The sequence below is a fragment of the Panthera leo genome, chromosome B1 (assembly GCF_018350215.1).
Source record: "Panthera leo isolate Ple1 chromosome B1, P.leo_Ple1_pat1.1, whole genome shotgun sequence".
In the NCBI taxonomy this organism is placed as follows: Eukaryota; Metazoa; Chordata; class Mammalia; order Carnivora; family Felidae; genus Panthera; species Panthera leo.
Window position 1 is genome coordinate 159,583,113 of NC_056682.1, and position 22,173 is coordinate 159,605,285.

The 22,173-nt window shown below is 36.7% G+C and overlaps 2 protein-coding genes and 1 long non-coding RNA gene across 4 annotated transcripts in view; 1 reads left to right on the top strand and 2 right to left on the bottom strand.

The window, feature by feature from the left end:
- Positions 1-602, bottom strand: part of ARL9 (ADP ribosylation factor like GTPase 9) — an 18,122-nt gene extending 17,520 nt beyond the window's left edge. Inside the window, exon 1 of the mRNA XM_042936314.1 lies at positions 139-602. Within this exon, the coding sequence (XP_042792248.1) occupies positions 139-417 (279 nt within the window). The 5' untranslated portion in view covers positions 418-602. The remainder of the gene's footprint in view (positions 1-138) is intronic.
- LOC122218210 overlaps positions 1-11,719 on the top strand; it is an 11,873-nt gene extending 154 nt beyond the window's left edge. Inside the window, exons 2-3 of the long non-coding RNA XR_006201944.1 lie at positions 7,726-7,820; positions 11,468-11,719. This is a non-coding gene — a long non-coding RNA (uncharacterized LOC122218210). The remainder of the gene's footprint in view (positions 1-7,725; positions 7,821-11,467) is intronic.
- SRP72 (signal recognition particle 72) overlaps positions 2,123-22,173 on the bottom strand; it is a 29,488-nt gene continuing 9,437 nt past the window's right edge. For both annotated transcript variants that reach the window (XM_042936305.1, XM_042936306.1), the window contains exons 7-19: positions 21,591-21,715; positions 21,440-21,497; positions 18,926-19,057; positions 17,868-17,996; positions 16,975-17,047; positions 15,074-15,138; positions 13,226-13,321; positions 12,078-12,181; positions 11,873-11,950; positions 10,804-10,941; positions 7,315-7,352; positions 4,753-4,912; positions 2,123-4,107 (exon numbers count right to left, since the gene is read on the bottom strand). In XM_042936305.1, the coding sequence (XP_042792239.1) occupies positions 3,930-4,107; positions 4,753-4,912; positions 7,315-7,352; positions 10,804-10,941; positions 11,873-11,950; positions 12,078-12,181; positions 13,226-13,321; positions 15,074-15,138; positions 16,975-17,047; positions 17,868-17,996; positions 18,926-19,057; positions 21,440-21,497; positions 21,591-21,715 (1,374 nt within the window). In that variant the 3' untranslated portion in view covers positions 2,123-3,929. The remainder of the gene's footprint in view (positions 4,108-4,752; positions 4,913-7,314; positions 7,353-10,803; positions 10,942-11,872; positions 11,951-12,077; positions 12,182-13,225; positions 13,322-15,073; positions 15,139-16,974; positions 17,048-17,867; positions 17,997-18,925; positions 19,058-21,439; positions 21,498-21,590; positions 21,716-22,173) is intronic.

Consider the following 22,173-nt stretch of genomic DNA (forward strand, 5'->3'; position numbering starts at 1 on the left):
CACCCACAGATTAAAATGCCCAAGGAGACCGGATTCCCTCCCGCCGGTCGGGGCCTCGGACGTAACAGAGCCAGCGGCGCTCGGGCCTGACCGCCGATAATGGCCTTGGGGAACGGGTCCGAGGCACCGGCCCCTTACCAGAGGCTCCAGCGGGGGCTTCGTCAAGACGTTGTTATCCTTCTTCTCTTTGTCTTCTTTTCCCTCAAGGTGTTCCTTCTCTTTCTCGGTCTCCCGCTCTTTCTTTTCCTCCTCTCTACACTTATTTTTCTCCTCCTTCCCTGTCTCTTTCCCCTTCTTCTCTTTTCCCTTAATTTTCCCCTTCTCCACCTCCTTTTTCTCTTTCTCCTCCTTTCCTTTTTCCCGAATTTTTTCTTTCTCTGGCTCCTTCCCCTTCTTCTTCCCCTTCCCCCTCTCCATCTCCACCGTCCTAATTTCTTTCCCTCCTTCCGCGCGCCCGCGCGCTGGAGCCTGGGTTCTGGATCCCGGCAGGTGTGGCCCCCGAGGCGGACGCAGGGTAGAGACGTAGGTCCACGCAGCGTAGACAACACCCGCGGTCACTGTGCGGCCGGGGCCAGTCTCCCGGCGCGTTGGCTGCCGCCGGGTATCTCGCGCCCACTAGCGGGGTCCGCCGCGCAGCAGATTCGCCGAACCCGGGGCTGGGGGAGGGGAGGAGATGGCCGGGAAGCTAGGGGAAGCTTTAAACCCAGAGGAGTGGGGAGGACCAGCCACGGGAGTTGGGAGAACAGTGGGGCCGATCATCTGCATAGGAAAAGCCTCCACCCTACCATCCCATCCGCGACACTTCCTCGGCAGGTCGCATTATGGCAGGATTCCCTTAGGCTGGGACACAGTGTCTCAGAAAAGCCTTCCAAGCTGGCCCAGATTCCAGCGTCTCACCTCTACCTCACCACTCCAGAGTAGCCCAGCCTAAGGCCTAAGTGTCTCCCGTCGGGAGATCGCTTAAGGGAACCAACGTCCCAGCAGATTCCGTGCCTCTCCAAGCCAGTAACCATAAGCCTGAAAAGTCAAGTTTTTATCTTCCCGGCCCCCTGTTAACTACACTAGGAGTGTCCAGAGGCTGCTATCCAGGATGCTTAAGGAAAGAGAAAGTGAACGGTTCCCTTGTTTTAAATTCCCGACACATGTCGCCTAAAAAAGAATTTTGAAGATTAAATTAGAAGTCGGCCAGGATCACGGATACCAGTAATGCTGGGTATTAAAACTACAACTAAACAAAAATAGTCGCCCACAGTTATATATAGCAAATTAGGTACCACCTGGGCTTTTCAAAGGTGGCGTAATGTTTTTTAAACTGGTTTAAAAGCGTATGGATGGTTTTTATTGTTTTGCTTTAATGTTTGAGAGAAAGTGAGAGCACAAGGGGGTAAAGGGGTAGAGAGAAAGGGAGAAAGAATCCTATGCTCAGCCCAGGCTCAGCTTGCAAAGCCTGATGCTATGCTAGCTCTCAATATGGAGATCATGATCTAAGCCTGACCTAAGCAGAAATCAAGTCAGATGCTTAACTGAGCCACCCAGGTAACACTTATTTCGTTAAACTGCATTCAAAAATATATTTCATAATCCAACAAAATTATCAATGCAATAAACTGACTTTCCTTCATCAGATCTACCGTTCAAATAGGCTTGTAAGGAACACTGAATGAAAGGCAGGTTCCAAGTTTGAGTAATGCAAGTTTTTCAGGTTAGCAGTTTCCACTCAGCCTTGAAAATGCTGTGCTTAATAACTTAAAAAATGTTTACTACTCAATTTGTTTATATACTGGAAGGTAAAACTGGGTTCTTCCAGTCCCATCAGATTAGTTTTGTAGCTTTCTGGGAGGGGCAAGAAACAATTTTAGATATTCAGCCTAAAAAGTTCTTCATATACCAACCAGAAGTCCCTATAAAATGCCAAGACCCATAACACCTTAATCCATACTCACTGCTAGAATCTTTTATTTTAAAATGTACCACAGTGAATGGATGTATCCATATTGTCTTTTATAAATGTACACACACACACACACACACACACACACACACACAAATATATATATATATATATATATATATATATACACAAAGTATATATGTCATTGGTTAAAGACCTGTCCAAAGAAGAAACAATTACTAGAAATTTAATGTAGATGTTTACACTTCATTTGACAATTATAATTTATTTAAACTGAGGTTTCAGTTGCTTAGTAATGGCTGGTAATGACAATGACTAGCAATTACAGTGACTAAGTAGAGAAATGTAAATTTCACTTTTTGGTGCATTGGGTCAAAATTTTCAACGATGGATAATTTTCAACAAAATTCTGTAGCTCAGTTAACCTAAAAATGATTATCCTTCACCACAGAAGTTTAATGGATTCCTAAATAACAAATTTACTAACAATTATTCCTGTAATGGGGTATATATTCAGAAGGAATAAGTACATCACTCTTACCAAGAGTATTCTCTGAGCTCAAAAAGTATTATGCCATAATAAATCATTCATATATGAGGGTCTCTTGTTTAGATGTTACTGCAGATTCTGATTATGCTAAACAGAAAGGCAGCACCACATTTCTTACTTTTGTAAAGGAGGAAGAAAGCCTTTTAAAAATCTCTTTGAGAAAGTTTTGATATGTTCAGAGTCAAACACAGCAGCACTTTATTAATAAGGACAAAGTAATATGATCATAAAGAAATACTCAAAGTCTAGATTCAATGGTATCTTGGGCAGCACAAAATGAATACTCACAAGGGTGGGCATCCCAGTGTGTCTGTCTCACAGCTGTTCAATGGGAAAGTGGCTTATAGGTGAGGAAAGACCAGAGCAACACTGACACCAGACTGACTGTATAATACTTCATTACTTTGAGAAGGGTAATGAATGCATGTACTCTGAATGAAGGGGAGTCATTTCAGTATCTATTAACTGGGCCAAACAGTTCTGTTAAGTTCTAATACTGCCTGCTACTGAACTCTGGTGGATTTTCTCTCTACTTCAGAAGTCAATGTTTGAGCTCTTGACAGGGCCATTAAATCTTTCTGACTGAAACAGTCCAAACCCATCTGACCTCAGAACCACTGAGTCTAGGAGTCAACTTCTTGCAACATTGATACATTTCCTTGAGTTCTTTAATGGTGATAAATCAGCATAATGTTATCATAATATGAAAACAATACTGGGGTGCAAAGAAGTCTTCATTTATATTTATGTGTGTACTTGTGTATATATATATGTACATATACACACCCACACACTTTTCATTACTATATATATATATATATATATATTTAACATATATAGTATATGTAGTATCCCATATTCCAGTATCATGTAACAGAGAATTTATAGTTAGAATTAATCATGACATTTACTTTAGTTTTCCTGTGGCCACTTATGTAATGAAGTGAAGAACACCAGTGTATTAATAAGGTCCCTTTTTATCACATGGTATTTCTAAGCAGTTATTTATTTGGAATGCTAAGAAGATTCCACTTTCAGTCTCCTAAGGCCTCCTAAGACATAATTTAAAATGGGCTTTGGTAGGAACAAGTATCTTCAGACTCTAATTGAAACAGAAGTAGTTTCTGTTTAAATCCTAGGAAACTTTGGATAACATGCCTTGTTTGTGAAACTGAAAAAACACCAGATCAGCACATAAAGAGAAAGGATGCAACAGAGATCAAGGTGGGAAAATGGCCCATTATTTTGAGGGCTTATCATCTGTGCAAAGCTAGGTAGTACAAGTAGGCTGAGTCTGACTAGGCAGAGTCTGAGGAAGATGTTTTCCTGTTTGATGCATGAGAAAATAATTTTATGAAAATGTGGGTGATGGGTGAGGGAGGAACTCTGTGTTTCTTGCTGTGTTACCTTTATTATGTTCCTAGTGTCAGTGAGACTAAAAATAGCTTGGAAACAAGAATGTTCCAATCACCAGCCACCTTTTCCACCTTTCTTCTTTTTCTGTTGCTGTTTCTTTTTTGTTGCTGGAGCCCCTGCAGGTTTCTGGTGTCTTGGGGGTATGATATTACTTGTAGATGCAGCCGATGTTGCTGCACTGCCAGGTCGTGGGGAGGTGGGTGGGCTGCTCACAGTCTTACTGGCATCCCTAAAATCATCAGATCAGGAAGTGTTGGTCATTCATATATTCAACAAAAGAAAAGGCTATAAAAACACATTATTCTTAACAATCTTCCACATATATTCTATTTCTTTCTTTCTTTCTTTTTTTTTTATTATTCTATTTCTTTTAAAGGGGGATTCCCAACTCCCTATCCATTTTTCTTTTGAATACAATTTTTACTGCTTCATAATTAAAGAAAAAGTAATATATGGTTCATGCCAATTTTTAGAAAGCTTAGAAAAGAAAAAAATTTAAATGACCTATAATCTTACAATGTAGAAACAGCTTATTTAGTAACATTTTTAATAACTTCTTTCTAGTATCTTACTTATAGTATCTGTTTATCTACATATTCAGTTGAATGACAAGTGTATTTAGAGCTTCTGTCTGAAGATACCGAATCCTAACATTTATAATACAATTCTACAATCCTGGTATTTACAATATAATCAAATCAGAAACACCACATTTTCTTTTCTTTCCATAAGTATATTATAAAACATTTATTAAACATATCTGACTGCACTTAACTTAAAATATATTTAAAAATTCTTACTAATGACCCTGAGTCAATCTGAAAAAGAATCAACCTATGCTCTGAGTGACTTCAATTGAGGAGCAATGACTTACAGTTCAGATGAAGCTCCTGCCGTTGCTCCCTGGGTCCCTTTTCCAATCTGATCCTTCTTCTTACCCTTCTTTCTTCCCCGGTAGTAAGAACGTTCTCGCATTGGTAGCCATCTTTCTGGATCTGGGGTCACCTTTGGGTCATAATTCTTAGGCAGCTTTCCTGTATAACAATTGATAAAGGAATGAGAAATCTGTCCATAATGTTTTCAAGATAGTTTGCTTAAGGAATGTGTCCTAGCCTGGGAATAAATAACATTAAAATTGAAGTAAGTTCATCTGAGAAAGTTTTATTTGTATAATCTAGCAGAGGAAAAGGTCTTATTTCTAAGCATGACAGAAAATTCAGAAGCCATAAAGGAAAAGACTTCACAGATGTATCTATATAGAAAATTCTTTTTTTTCTTTTAAGTTTACTTTTTTTTTTTTTTTGAGAGAGAGAGAGAGAGAGAGAGGGAGGGAGAGAGGGAGGGAGAGAGGGGGAGAGAGAGAGAGAGAGAGAAAGAGAGAACCAGCAGGGGAGGAGCATGGTGAGAGGGACAGAGGATCTTAAGCAGGCTCTGCACTGACAGCAGAGAGCCCAATGTGGGGCTCCAACTCACAAGCCACGAGATCATGACCTAAGCTGAAGTCAGATGCTTAACCGACTGAGCCACCCAGGCACCCCTATATAAAGGATTCTCAACTTCATTTGGTAAGAGATATATTTTTAAGAGAAATAGCAAATATATATATGTATCATACACACACACACACACACACACACACACACACGTATATATATATTTGCATACTATATAACAGAGTGGACTGATATTCTTAATGTACAAAAAGGTCTTGATAATAAATAGGTAAATGCAAAAAAAATGGGCACTGCTATTATTAGGGTAAGCCAGGAGAAATAGAAGTCCTTAATCATGTGAAAAAATGCTCTTCTACCTCACTAATTAGAAATGAAAAAGGTAACAAAATTCTATCAAACTAACAAATATTAAAAGCAGTAATACCCAGTTTTGGTGAAATAGTGAGAAACACTCAAACATTATGGCAGAAGTGTACACAGTTTAGCCTTTGTAGAGAGTGATTAAATTTGGCAGTGCCACTCAAAATTCATACTTCTAGAAATTTATCCTGCAGATATCCAAAAGACACAAGGTTACGTATAAGAATATTCTCGAGGGGTGCCTGGGTGGCTAAGTCGGTTAAGTGTCCAACTCTTGGTTTCGGCTCAGGTCATGATCTCATAGTTTGTGAGTTCAAGCCCTGAGTTGGGCTCTGTGCTAATGGCACAGAGCCTGCTTGGGATTCTCTCTCCCTCTTTCTCTGCCCCTCCCCCACTTGCTCTCTATCTCTCTCTCTCACAATAAGTAATAAACACTTAGAAAAAAAAGAATGAACATATATCACTTCTAAGTTTTAAAAAATACTTATTTGGAAACTACAAAAAATAAGAAAGTAAGTGAAACGGCAAGTTATTTCTACCTACAGTTATCGGCTGCTCCCTTGCAGTGTCATTAATACATAAAACAAATACTTATAGTGGGCTGGATGCAAACATTAGCTTCTGCACCATCCCAAAACTCTACTAAGATGGAAACAAACACATTAGAAAGAAAAATAGGAAAAAATATATTATCAATAAAATTTTGGAAGCAGGAAAACAGATGGAGGAATGGTAATAAACTTAGCAGACTTGAGAGACCTGAATTCTAACACAATAGTGAACAAAATCAAAAACAATGTGATTTACACCACAGATTTCCCAGATTCAGAGACAGGTAGGTGGCTCCAAGGATAACCTCTGACTAGTTGATGCCAAACATGGTAATTCTACCCTCTCCTGCTATGGACTAAAATCAACTATAGCCTAAGCCAAACAATGTATGGCATTCCCCTGGTTAATGGTTCAGGGATGGACACTGACCTATGTTGGCCCCATCAGATTAATGGGAAAGACATGGCAGCTGCAGAAAGTCCTTCTCTGAAAGGCTGGATATAAACAACAAGCTCTGTTCCCAGCCCCCACCTTTTTTTTAAGAGAGAGACAGAGCCTAAGTGGGGGAGAAGGGGGCAGGGACAGGAAGGGAGGGAGGGAGGGAGGGAGGAAGAAAGAAAGAGACAGAGAGAGAGAGAGAGAATGAATCTCAAGCAGGCTCCATGCCCAGCACAGAGCCTGATGCAGGGCTCAATCCCACAACCCTAGGGATCACGACCTGAGCCGAAATCAAGAGTTGGATGCTTAACGACTGAGCCACCCAGGCGCCCCCACATTCCATTTCATAGATGAAAAACTCAGGCAGGTATCTTAAGTAACCTATTCACAGTCACAGCAAAAGAGCAACATAACTAGAGGAACAATGTAAATTCAGGGAATCAAACTCTCTAGAGCTGTACTCTTTAAAAAAATAAAATGTTAGCTATAGTCGAGACTAAAGTCAGTGTTCAAAGACAGAAGAGAGGACAATGTATTTATGCATGACGACTTTTATATAGGGCTAAACTCAAGCTTTTAATTGAAGATTCTATAAGACAGAATCTAAAGATAAAAAAAGAAAAAACTCTTACCTTTCTTTTTTTTCTTCTTCTTTTTCAAATCTCCCTGTCTATAAAGAGAAGAAATATCATTACCATCATCATAAAATATTTATAGCAGAATAAACGTGCAAAAGAGTGAGCTGGGCATTTTATCATAAAGGCATTTAAGATTTTATATTGTCTTGCCAAACTTTATAAACTAGCTGGGATATTAATACTGGTTAAGTTTATTTTTTTTTTATTTTTACTTTTTCCACTTTTGCATTCAAGCATATTTTATTCAAAAACAAAAACACACTGAACAAACTCTGCCAGTAGAAATTGGCCTTGGGTGGAGAGGATTCCATGCATACTGATGGAACAAGGTTATCACCCAATGGAGCATCTGTCCTTCCTAAAAGAAGCCTTTAAAAACGGTTTGAGTGAGGTCATTGTTTTCAGGTTGACTGGCTTCAAGTGTCTGTGATGGAAGAGCCAATGCTGGGGCACTAATTCTGCTGCTCTTCAAGTAGCTGCAGGAACAAATATTAAATTGAGTAAGTCATAATCTCAATTCCTCTCTAGGTATTTTTTTCCTCCTCAAATTTTTATTTAAATTCTAGTTAGTTAACACACAGTGTATTATTGTTTTCAGTATACTGGTTAAGTTTAATCAAGCTTCGTACACTGCAGCTTTTGGAAAGTGGTTTAAAAAAGAGGGCTAGCAATGTAGATACCATTTACATTGCCATATATTAAGTCTGTGTAAAAAGGAAAGAAACTTGAATAAGCATAAAATCTACAATACTATGTTAAGTTATATGCTTGGTAAAACTAGAGAACAGGTAACTAAACTTTTAGGCAAAAGAACATGTATACATATCACACACACAAAGAATATCTCTGGGAGGGTATGTAAGACAAGTAACATTGGCTGTGACCTTGGGGAGAGGAGAGCACACATGGGTGGGAGGAAGCTTTTACTCTGTACTTCTTTATCTTTCAAATCTTGAAACTGGTAAGTTTATAGAATTTTTTAAGTAAAATCTTCATTAAGTACACTGACCAAAAAAGGGGGTGGTGGTGCTGAAAGGAGCATGAAAAATCAAGAAGACACTTCAGTAAGTATTGACAGCAGTTAAGAGGCAGACATAGAAAATACCTCTGTACATAATCATGTGCTATATCTCTATGGGAACTATGAAACAGTGAAGCAAAAAGATGAGACTGCAACAATTCCTGCCAAAAAGTCATTCTAACAAGTCATTCAATTGTGGAAGTTCTTTTGGGGTACCCTCAAAAATAGGATATGCAACATACAGTGTCTTTATTTATTTGATGTTTATTTACTTTCTTTAAAAACTTTTTTAAATGTTTATTTTTGCGAGAGAGAGAGAGAGAGAAAGAGAGAGAGAGAGACACACATACAGAGGGAGGGGCAGAGACAGAGCACGAGCGGGGTAAGAACAGAAAGAGACCGAGACACTGAATCTAAAGCAGGCTCCAGGCTCTGAGCTGTCAGCCCCCATGTGGGGCTTCAACTTATGAACCGTGAGATCATAACCTGAGCTGAAGTTGGACGTTTGACTGAGCCAAGTGTCCCTTAATGTTTACTTTTTATTTATTTTGAGAAGGAGAACGCAAGCAGGGGAGTAGAAGAGAGAGAGGGAGAGAGAGAATCCCAAGCAGGCTCTACGCTCAGCGCACACTCAGCGTGGGGCTCAAACCCATGAAATGTGAGATCACGACCTGAGCCAAAATCAAACAGTGGATGCTTAACCAACTGAACTACCCAAATGCCCCAACAGGGTCTTACTTTCGAGTTTCATCTCTCACCCAGACCATGCAATAGTCTTCTAAATTGCCTCTCTACTAATCACACTCTACAGTCAGACCTACAATTTCTCAAAGGTTCTCTGCAATTTCTTCTTTGCTTTTGCTTGCACTCTGCTTAATTCATCCTCTTTAAGAGTCAACACAATCACTTCTTCCTTGAAGTAATTTTTTAACCCCTGACTGTCCCCAGGAAGAAACTGTTCCCTCTGGTATACTCCTCTATGCTCTGCACAATCACAGAGCACGCAACCTTTACTGAAATTAAATGGATTTAATTTATTATTTCCTTCTGCTAGACTTAGGATTAGAAAAGGGGGCACCCGGCTGGCTCAGTTGGAAAAGCAGTGACTCTTATTCTTGGGCTGTAAATTCAAACCCCAATGCTGGATATAGAGATTAGTTAAAAATTAAATAAATAAAGAATTAGAAAAGAACTATATTCCTACTGATTACTCAACTCTGTTTTGGAAGAGGAAAAAAAATTACTAAAGATATATAAAATAGGTGTTATTTAAAAATCCCCTTAAGATCTGGCTTGAATTTTTCATTTTGATGAAGCTTGAGGTAGGACTTATATGATGAAATGGAATATGGAACAATGTAGTATCTCTGGGATGTACAATTCCTTATTTTAGTTTTAAAAACCTATTATCAGGATGACAGTGCTTTTTTTTTTTTTTTTACCAAATAGAGTTCATAACGAAGTTAATCATATAACTGTTGTTGATGTATTTTTTTAAGTTACAAAAAAAAATTTGCATTTCAAAAGGCATTCTTTCAAAAAAGGAGAAAACAGTGAAAAATTATGAAAGCCACAAATCTGGGGTAAGGGTTATATGCCTTCCATTCTCTATTCATCCTCTCTATTCATAGAATCTTAAACATTACACTGTAGGCCTCCACAGTGTTTCTGAGATGGCAACATGGGAGAGTAAGAATTGCTGACTTCTAGGGCACCTGGGTGCTCAGTCGGTTAAGAGTCCATCTCCTGATTTAGGCTCAGGTCACGATCTCACAGTCTGTGGGTTCAAGTCTGTGGCACTGAGCCTGCTTGGGATTCTTTCTCTCCCTCTGCCCCTCCACTACTCTTGCACACATGTGTGAGCTCTCTCTTTCTCTTTCTCTCAAAATAAACAGGTAAACTATAAAAAAGAAAAAAAAAAGAATGACTGACTTCTAAGTCAATGAAGGTGGCTAATCCTTCCTCCAAATCAACAAAATAAACTTCATCTGAATTCTGGTATAGAATTACTAAATGATGTACTAAGTGTACATCAAAAACTTACAAATAAAAAAAGTAGAGAATATCCAGCCAATGGAATACTATGCATAAAAAGAATGAAGTATGTCTATACTAGGAATATGGAAAAATCTCCACGACTCAGAAGGCGGAAAACAGTAAGAACAATATATTACTCCCTTCTGTAAAAAAACAAAAAATAAACCAATCCAAAGAAAATATTTTAAAATTATCTTTGTGTGTAAACACAAAGAAGATCCTGAAGGATATACACTCAGTACTAGGGGGAGCAGAGTACACTACTAGGGGTAAACAGGATGAGGACTAAGAACTGGGTATAGCAAAAGAGAAGGGGAACAAAGGGGACTTAAACTTTATTCACATGGAATTTTCAGAGAATGTATTTTTTATTCCTTATATAATTTAAAGTCAGCATTAGTGAATGTTACAATGAAAAACATTACCCTTGCTCCTTTGGTTGACTATCTCCAGCAACTTTTCCACCCTTTTTCCGAATGTAAGTAGCACCAGGAGAATTTTCAAGAGCCTCGACATCTACTTTCAGAGACATACTATCTGACGAGGGCAGGTGTTTACTAAGACTGGGATTGAACAGGAGTTCAGGAACACAATATATATATACATATATATGTCTGTTAAAAGAAAGACAGTTTTTGATGTCCTTTGCCAAAAGTAAAAAAATGTTCTTAAATCTTCTACAGAAAAACACATCAGGTCATGAGGTCAATTACATATCATATACCCTGAAAAAAGAGCAATAATTTAATCATCCATTCCTTAACTCAGTGACACACTTCAAGATGGTAGCTTAATAAAATCTCCATTCTAAAACAACTACCATGGTTATACCTCATAGACTTGCTCACTATAAAGGTTTTGACTCATGGCTGCTTAGCATCCACCACTCCACCTTGGGTTCATGAGCACACCCTGATGGAGTAGAGTAGCACAGCCAATTAAGGCACTGAATCTCTCCAGTAATTGTTTGAGATGGGCATGTAACTTAAGACAGTTCAATCAAAATGACATCTCAGAATCTTTCACAACTACTCAAATAAAATATGCTTTTTCTTTTTTTTTTTTATGCTGCTGGACTTGAACCTGAAGAGACACAGCTGCATCTTGTTGACTTCATTTTTGCTTCTGGATCAAACTGTACCCCAAGATGGATCTGTTATGTTAGTTTTTAGTCATGTTGATCAATAAATTCTCATTTTTGCTCTTACTAGTTAGTAGAGGGTGTTGTTTGTTTGTTGAAACTTACAACAGAAAAAGTCCTGCTGGGGAGTGGGCACCTGGCTGGCTCAGCTGTGGAGCCTGCGGACTCTTCATCTTGGGGTGTGATTTCCAGCCCCACGATGGTTGTAGAGATTACTTAAAAATAAAGTCTTAAAAAAAAATACAAAAAACAAAAAGCAAAAACAACAACAGAAAAAGCCCTGGTCAAATGAGGTAGTGGAAAGGATCTAGCATGCATTTGGGAGCTATCTGGAACAACAATCAAAAGGATACGCTTTTGCCTTCTCAGGATCTACAAGTGAGTAAGCAGAAATAAGCTGCGCCAGGGTGTGAATATCTTTTGGATTTTGTCTAAAAAAAAAGGATAGTAAACAGTTTATGAAACTGGAAAAAGTAACATAAACAAGAAAATAACTTATTTGTATCAAATAACAGCAATACAATTTGCATTTTTACATCTCCACCTTTCAGAACTTACTTCCATAGCTGTTCTAGGTCACTAATTGCCTCCTTTTTCCGCCCATATTTGAGTTTGAAGTTTGCAGCTTCTCTTATCAAGGACAAATGAGCAGAAGATTTGGGCTACAGGTTCAATATAAAGAGGAAAAAAAAGTTTTAAGCTAAATATCTAGCAAGTTCATAAAGTTATTATGTTCATTAGACCTTTAAGATGGACCTATCCATTACATTCCTCATCTTAAGTTATACTGAATGCATGAAACAACAAAAAATAACACACATACAGGGAGGGAGGTAGACAAATTATACAAGTGATGACCAATTTATGAATTTGGAGCATAACCTATCTCTACACTGTCTATAACTAGAAATATTTCCCCATGAGCAAATATTAAAGATATGTCACCACAGCTCTCAAATATTAACACAGTATTTCCCAGAACCCTGATATCCCTCCACTGCTAATAGTGCTAACAGTATAAATACTGTGTGAATGTATATTTATAAATTGGATACTGCCTATAAACAAACCCATAATGGAAAAAATGAAAAGTGTTCCTATTCCATGAACACATGAGATACAATTATTGCATGTATTTATTGTTTCACCAATTACTACCATCCACGAGCTCTCTCTCGACAAGATGAGCACTCCTAATGCATTCATGTATTACTGTTTTTTGAGATTATACACGAACACACACACACACACACACACACACACACACACACAGAGTTAAAACCATAACTGAGCTTCTGTTTTTAATTTTGCAGCCATTCCTATTTCTAATAACTTTACTTGGTATACTTAAAAAATTAATTTGACAGTCTAATAATATTCCATTCTTTAAACAGTGACTTGGAATATTTCAATTCACTAAGTTCACTACTTGCAGCTTTTTATTTTTTTTTAATGTTTTATTTTTTTGAGAGACAGAGAGAATGTGAGCAGGGGGGAGCAGAGAGAGGGAGACATAGAATCCGAAGCAAGCTCCAGGCTCTGAACTATCAGCACAGAGCCTGATGCAGGGCTCAAACCCATGAATCATGAAATCATTACCTGAGCCAAAGTAGGATGTTTAGCCAACTGAGCCACCCAGGTGCCCCTGAAGCTTTTTATTTTTATGTAAAAACATGCCCTCATGACAATTTATTCCATATATTTACCTGATGGTTTTGATACCACTGGATAGCTTGCGTGAAGACCTCAATGGCACTATCAATATCTTCCTCATGGCTGTACATAGTCACTAATGCAGATACCTACCCAGCCAAAAGTATAAATTAATGAATAAAATTCCTTTCTCTCCCAGAATAAGCTTTTTGAAAATGAAAAAAATTGAAGAAATAGAAAATAAAAGTTGCTAGGCTCTGTCAATACCAAATTCATCATAAAAATTATTATCTTTTTAGAGCACAGTAACTAGAAATACTGTATACAGCAGTGGTTTCCAAATGCAAAGGTAGTTATCTATAAAATGTAACTTTCCTCTTTTATTATTATTATTTTTATTATTATTAAAAAAATATTTAAATTATTATCTTTTTAGAGCACAGTAACTAGAAATACTGTATACAGCAGTGGTTTCCAAATGCAAAGGTAGTTATCTATAAAATGTAACTTTCCTCTTTTATTATTATTATTTTTATTATTATTAAAAAAATATTTTTTTTACATTTATTCATTTTTGAGAGACAGAGAGAGAGCACAAGTGGGAGACCCTGGGGCAGAGAGAGAGGGAGACACAGAATCGGAAGCAGGTTCCAGGCTCTGAGCTGTCAGCACAGAGCCTGACGCAGGGCTCAAACTCACAAACCGCGAGATCATGACCTGAGCCGAAGTTGGACGCTTAACTGACTGAGCCACCCAGGCACCCCAGCTTTCCTCTTAAAGTAGTGCCAGTTCACAGTTTGTTACCAGTGTATGGTAAGGTAAGTACAACAGTTGAGAGTAAGTGTTTAGAGTATTAGTTTATAAGGTAAGACATTGCTGGGACTTCCAATGTGTGATTGGTGAGGTACACTTCAGCACAGCTAATGTCCCATAAGTCGTATCTGGCCTGAACTACAAAAAGCCAGTGAAAAGCTAGCCTGGTGTGTGGAGGGACAGCATGGAGGCCCATGTGGCTGGAGTATAGTGAGAATGGGAGGGGCACAATGAGATGAGGTCAGAAAGGAAAGAGAAACAAAAAGCTGGATCTTAGAGAAAATCAGTAAAACTGATGAACGTCTGGCTAAACTGACCAGAAAACAGAAAAAGAAGACCTGAATAGCCAGTGTCAGGAATGAGAGAGGTTCTACAGATCTTAAAGAGATAAGTAAGAAATATCGGAACAACTTTTATGCCAAGAAATTCAACAACCTAGATGAAGTGGAAATATTTCTTGAAAGGCCAGATATGAAATAGTAGGAACCTTTATGTTTGCTTCTAATATAAAGTAATTATCACCCAGTCTTTAAAATATGAGCCTTCAAAAGAGAAAGCACTACTGTTATACATTTACTGAGTGCTGACTGTAAACAAGCTGTGTTAGAGGATACAGACATGAATAAAAGTTCCTATACAATAAATGCACATACCACCAACTACAGCATTAGTCTCTGCTTTGAAACACATGCTTTCACAGCAACATCACTGATTTAAACCTGTGATGCTTGAATCATCAGAGAACTAAAAACTAAATTTGTTGGCCACTATTACTAAATTGCTTTAGTTCAAAATACCACACTGAAGACATGACAGAATAATTTAGGCTAAGAAACTCCCTATATAGGTCTTAGATTATTTAAAGTTGGCTCTCAGTGATAATATAACGCCTAAATAGTGCCTCAAATATTTGCCTAATAAACCAATGCAAAGCAGAACATAAAGTGAGATTAAATGTATACCAGATAAATAACTATTATTTTAACTACTACTGCATTATGAATAAATAGAAATTAAATACAAAAAAATCAAACATACCAACAAACTACAATTCCATTACTTTCAGTCTTTTAATATTTTAAACTCACCATGCCTGGTTTATGTTTTAACTCTTCTATGCTTCTCAATATTAGACATGCTTTGGATATATTACCTTGAGAGATTAAAAACATCATCATCATCACACTGAAGAAAATATGAAAAAAATACAAGAAGTCACTTTGTAGTATCTCTAAATACTCAAGCTTTGGGATCTTGGAGATAATGTACTCTACTTATTCTTTTTACATATACATAAAGAAACGGAGTCCTAAAGAAACAATATACCTTGCTTACACCCACAGAGTTAATGGCAGAGATGTTACCAGAAAAGAAGTATCCCAACTCCTACCCAGTCTGTTAAGTTCTATTTCTCCTTTCGTAGACTGTCACTTAAAGGAAGCTCTACCCTAAAGACCTTGAAATATGAAATACTGTAGATGGGAGTGCAATGGAAAACTTCCTATGGTGTCAAAATACTGTTTTTTTACTCATTGCATACCTCACTAACATAACCTTTCAAAGACTTGTCACAGGAACCATGATAAGCTCTTAGTAATTTTAGTACGATAAATAATCCTTTCAAAAATAAACTGAAAACTGGAGAAGGAAAGAAAATAAGGGGAAGAGCAAGAAAAAGGAGAGGTGGGAAAAGAAAAATTAAGAGAGGAAGTTAAGGAAGTGTGAGTATGGGTAACAGGAAGGTCAATAATGTTTTTTTTTTTTAACGTTTGTTTATATTTGAAAGAGAGAGCATCTGTGCATGCCAACGTGTGCACACGAATGGGAGAAGGGCAGAGAGAGAGAGAGAGAGAGAGAGACAAAGACAGAGAATCTCTGTGCTGTCAGGACAGTGCAGAGCCTGACACAGGGCTTGAACTCACAAACCATGAGTTCATGACCTGAGCTGAAATCAAGAGTCTCAAGAGTTGGATACTTAACCAGCTAAGCCACCCAGGCGCCCGTTTGTATTTTTTCTTTTAGAGTAATCCATATGCCCAACATGGGGCTCCAGGGTTTGAACTCACAACTCTGAGATCAAGAGTCTCATGGTCTACCAACTGAGCCAGCCAGGCACCCCAAGACCAACAATGTTTCTCAATCTTGTTTTCATTACTACACACTATGGAGCCTTTTAAGACATTTCCTCCTCCCCATTGTCAATTCTCATCTTTACCCATGAAATTTTCATTTCAGCCATCATAATATCTGTAATTTTTCTGATCATCCACCAAACAACTGATCCCCACCACCCAATGCTGAGAATGCATGGTCTACACCAGAGATACAACTTTCTATGATGGAAATTTCCTAATCTACCCTGTTCAACTAGCCACATGTGGTTATGAAGCTTCTGAAATGTGTCTAGTACAAAGGAGGAACTGGCTTTTAAAATTTCGTTTAATTTTAAACTTAAAATAGTTATACTTGGATAGTGGTTACCAAATGCAGATAATATATAGCTACAGACAATCACTCAGGGTTTGTTTAGAATCATGGGCAAAAACAAAAGCAGTTTTTTGTAAGATTCAAAAACATCAGTTTTCATTAAATTGTCTTGCCTCTTCTCCCCCAAAGATATGAGTCAAAATATAAACAAAAGATAAAGGATTAAGAAATTCTGAGAACTAGAATGCAAAGTAACCCTTATTTCATGTAGATACTACCAAGTGACAGAAGCATTTCTACACATGACATACCCAGGAAATTTGCGTTAAGCATGATTTTTTGAAACATAGGAATCCTTTGCTTCTACTGACTTTCAAGGCATATACTGAGAATCATTCTAAAAATTTAATAACCCAAGAAAAGGCTGTTTGAAACATCAATAATTATGATTCATCATCGTGCAAAATTTTTTAAATCACATAACCCACAAGTACTTCAGAATCATTTTAATCATGTTTCCATTAAAATGATATTTTAACCATGATGAAATCACTATCAATACCTTGGGAAATTTTCAGTTGTGCCATGGTCAGCTTAATTTCAGCTGCATTTTCTGGATGCTGATCTGAGAATTCCTAAAATGTTTTAGTTGGAGGGAAAAAAAAAAAATCACACTTAATTTATTCAACTAGCTGCACACATTTCAATTACCACATCTACACAGAATTTTAAATCCAGTTTTAAGATAGTAAAGTTCTGGTTTTAGATCAAAATTTTAATTCTGGAAAAATTTCATTTGATACCTATTTTGTTTTAAAATTATGCTCTGAAAAAAAACATCAAATTATGCTCAGAAAGTGTAATAATATCAAGTTCCAGGAAGTCATTACTAGACAAATAATAATTCAGGTTACCACATAGTTGTTTGTTTAAATAAGATACTCAAAACAGATGATATATCCTTACTGAGAACCCCTGCCTAGACAACTCTGCCCTTCAGGATGGTCCTAATTTTACCCAGTTCAACTTTCCAATGTAGTGTACCCTCAGGAATTTCAAACATGTAATCTAGCAGTTGGTTTAGAATGACAAAAACCAAGTCAGTATCTCTGTAATTGTTTGAGTTTTTAGACTGGGACTCATTAGAAAATACATTACTGAAAAAGAGATTAAGCATGTTCTGGTATTATAAACCTAAAACAAACCTTTAACTCATGCTAAATTGATCTCCAAATGAAAAGCATTCCTCAGGGTTTAGGCAAACATTAATGCAAACTTACACAAAACAAAGTGGTAGCTCAAGAATTAACTAAAGTGACACTATGGAATTTGTCTAGTGGTATATTACCTACTAGTTTTCCCATTTTATTTACAAGTTTGCAGGCTATTATAATGAAAATAAAACAAGGATGCAACTCTCTGACACCTCATTAAAAATTCAAGTAATTCCTTTACCTGAAGCAGCTCTATTGCTTTTACGTGCTGCTTTTCCCGGCAGAGCTGGGCAGCTTGGATTAATACAGGCAGGAGATGCTCAGGACTTTGGGACTGTAAACTGGCAGATATTTTGCGGCACTGTTCTGCCTAAAAGATAGTATCCCCCCCACCCCCAAATAAGTTGGTTAATGAAATTAAACAGTAAGTGAATGACCAAAAAGAAAAGGATGGGGATGGAAGAGGAGGGAACTCAGCTGAAAGACAATAGTAAGTGAACAACTATCTAGGGTGAAAGAAGTGATTTATAATATCTATTCTCAATTTTTTCCTATAGGAAAAAAATTTCCATTTACTAAATTTAAGCCATGAGCTATGAAAGTATTTAGGAAAGGACTAGTTCTAAACATTAATTTGTATGCTTAAATTCCAGAATTTTGTTAAAAAAAAATACAAGTATCAGTCTTTGCTTCAAAACAACAAAATGTATAGGTATTTCTTGCTAAAGTATCTAGACTCAGTTCTAAATAATAAAAATGTTATTGCCTCTCACTCCCACTGAAAACCTCTGTTACAGAAGAATATAAAATCATTATTTAAAATTAATGCATGTTAGAGTTAGAATTACATTCTTAGCATTTATAACTTAAGTAAATAGTACAAACTAAAATGAAAGATCTTAAGCCTATAATCACAGTCGACATCTTTAATGACTTCTACTTTAACTCAGATCAGAAATAAGGTAATGAGAACATTATCTCATTTACAAGTGTGAATAATATTTTCTTTCTCTTAAAAGGCAGCTGCAGACCCTTACAAAGAATTGAGCAAATTACTTGTTTAACAAATAAAATCTATGATACATGACATTCTGAAGAACACATGACATATAAGACAAAAAATGTAAATAAGTTGTACTGATTTATTTATATGTATTTATTTATATAATATATATATTTATTTGTATATAAATAAAGTATACTTATATAAGACAAAAAAAATATATAAATAAATTGTACTGAGGCACCCCTTATGCCTCCAAAAGGGTTAGCCAGGGGAATTGGAGGTTTGTTACCTACCTGGTTTGTGTACATAGCAAGCAAAGCTTTGTTAAATTCTATAGCTTGCAGCTGTTTCTTGGAAAGCTTAAACTCTACTCCTTCTGCATTGGTTAATTTCACCTTCTTCTTGGAGTCAAAGACATTTTGGTCCTGACAAAAAAAAGTTCATCTGCCATTAACAGCAATCTCAGACTTTAACTCTTTTAACACTTCAAGACTTTATTACTCTTCCATTTAATACACAAGAGCGCTTGGAAGATAATACATCTACCTGGTTAGGTTGCCTAAATCTCTAAGATGCATATAAATTTGTCTTAGGTTCTTGGTTTTCTTTTGATTTATCCTTCCACTCTTAACTGCTTGTTTTGAGCTTTGTGAAGAAAAGTACATATGGACAGAACAAATCTTACATTGGAAATTAGGACTAATGACAAAGATACAAAGAAATATGCAAGCTACAAACTACGCCCTTTAGAATTTAGATAACAAATGAGGAACACAATTCATTTCTCTTTGAAATAGTCATTACGTAAGCAAATCATTAAAATTTAGAAATAAATTCACACCTCTTTTGAACCCATTTTTAGCAAAAAATGCTAATGTAATGTACTGTCTCCCCACCCCCCCCCCCCAACACACACACTTCTCACCTAGGTAGAAGCTCAAATAAGTTCAATTTCTCAAACTTCTATGTGGGGCAAGCACAGTGTTATTGTTAAGAGTTCTAGAATGTCACATACCTTTCTAGGATAAGGAAGACAATTAAATTACATTGCATCCTGAGAAGGCCAAACTGAGCATGTGAAGGTCTACTGTGTGCACAATATTCTTTGCTAAATAATATATCTATTTGCAAATAAATGATATCCCTATGCTTTTTAAACCAGGTCTTCTATTAGTATGAAGACTAAAAGGAAGCAAAGAAAAAATCTAGAATAAATTCTACTTTTTCTGAGTGTGAAGCTCCAAACCAGTACATATCCTTTTAATTTGTTTTCTTAGTTTCCTCCCACAAGTCAAATATTTCTCCATATGTTCACTTGCTTAAACTGTAACCCTCCTTTTCAAGGGTCATCTACAAATTGGCCAACATGGAGATCTTTTATTTCACCAATACTTCAGTTAAAAGTCAAAAAGTTTGAACAATATAATGATTAAGACTGAGTTTCATATTTCTTTGCATTACCTATAGCATCCAGCACTATTCTGAATAAAAAGTTTGTTGAGTAAAGAAAGTTTGGCATATAATTACAATGAGATTAAGATATTTAGTGTTTCACACACTCTCCTTTCCATAATCATATATCCAGGTAAAATGAATTTATCCTCACTGGCATTTCAAATAATTCATAAACACAGGCAGGTATATAATGCTATAAGATTCAAATGCCACAATCTATTTTTGGAGACCTAAACTATGCTGATAGCCTGCAACATCCTATAACTACTACTGGCCCTAATGCTATTATCTCATTTTCTGGGGATTCTCTAGATTTCTACTATAGAAGGGGAGAAGTACCATGAAGGACTCTGCAATCAGAGAATTGAATCTCTGGAATCTGAATCCAAGTTCCACCTTTAACACAGGCTGTGTGACCTTACACAAACTGTTTTAACTCCTTTCAGCCTTAGATTATATTCCTATAAATCAGAGATAAGTACTGCCACCTAGAAACGTAACTGTGAAGATGAAATGACACTTGAAAATTCACACAGCTGATCAAAAGGAATCAAATGTTACCTTTCTTATTTTCTGCTGACTTGAATTTCAAATCTGAACTTGAAATGTTCTTCCATTAAAACAGTGTTCTAAATGGTAGTTAATTTTACTAACACAGTACTCTTTAGAACTGTTTATATACACACTTGTAATATTTTACATGTAGTATTGGGAGTGGGTAGAGAGAAAACCTGTCCATGTCTCCCCTCCCCCCAAATAAAAACCACGAGAAAGAAAAAAATTATTTATATAGAAAACTTGTATTCAGACTCACTAGATGAAAATGTCACATAAAACATGCATGTTAAGCTTTCAGTTTAAGTCTAAACAATGGGCACCTGGGTGGCTCAGTTAGTTGAGCGTCTGACTTCAGCTCAGGTCATGATTTTGCAGCTCATGGGTTTGAGTCCCACATTGGGCTCTCTGCTATCAGCAGGAAGCCCACTTTCGATCCTCTTGTGTTCCCCTCTCTGTCCCTCCCCCACTCTCTCTTGCACGTTCTCTCTCGAAAAGAAATAAAAACATAAAAAAAAGTCCAATTTATTTTTCAAAACATAGATTCTCTACATTATTATAAACTGGTAAAAGGCCAAGATTTTAAAGTCCAGAGTCTGTAACTACAAAAAAGTTTTATTATCTGAATATGGCTTGCAGAATCATCATCATTATGAAAGTTAAATAACACTCTCCATTGTAATTTTGCTATAACTGTACTGTGTCATGGAAAAAAGAACAGTTATCCTAGGGCAAAGCTGAGGTACTATGTTTTCAATGTAAAATATAAGCATAAGAAAGCCATGGATAGCCCATACCTTGTTAATAGTAATGATATTATTTGCAATCACAGCCAGCAATCCCACATCTGTTGGCCTGTGAACAATAAACAACAGTCAAAAAGGAACAAACATTTACAAAGAAACTTCATGCTCTATAAAAGGCATTTCATTTCAATAATTTACTTACTTTAGTTTTATTATCTGATTGTAAAGTTGCAACGCCTCCTCTGTACGACCCTGAAGCTGCAGAATATAGGCCATCTGCCCATGAATGATGGCCAGTTCTGCCTGTGGGTCTTCCTCAGTCCCATCCTAAGTAGAAAAAGAAACTTTTTTCCCCTGTAAATTCTCCAAATTGATCTTCACAATTACCAAGTGTTCCAAACATTCAAAAGATACATGATCTCAAAGACAACATGTAATTTTCAGAAAATTTCCCTTACTGTCAGTTTTGTTAAAATTTAGGAATCCGATAAAGGGGATTCCTAGAGTAAACTGCTGTGTCAACAGGTATGAGCTAGAAAACAATAAAAGATTGGTGAAAAAGCTAACAGCTATAAGGACTCTGTAATGAAACTACTTCACAGCTGTCTTTAAGGTACTGCACTTAAAACTGAAAATCGTTGACTACTGGATTATTTGTGGTTCATTAAAGAAATATGCATGGAATTCCTATAAAAGGACCCATATTCAAAGAACTGAGCCTTATATCTAAAATAAGACAATGAATTTATATTAATATGAATTTAAAATAAAACGTATAAGGCATA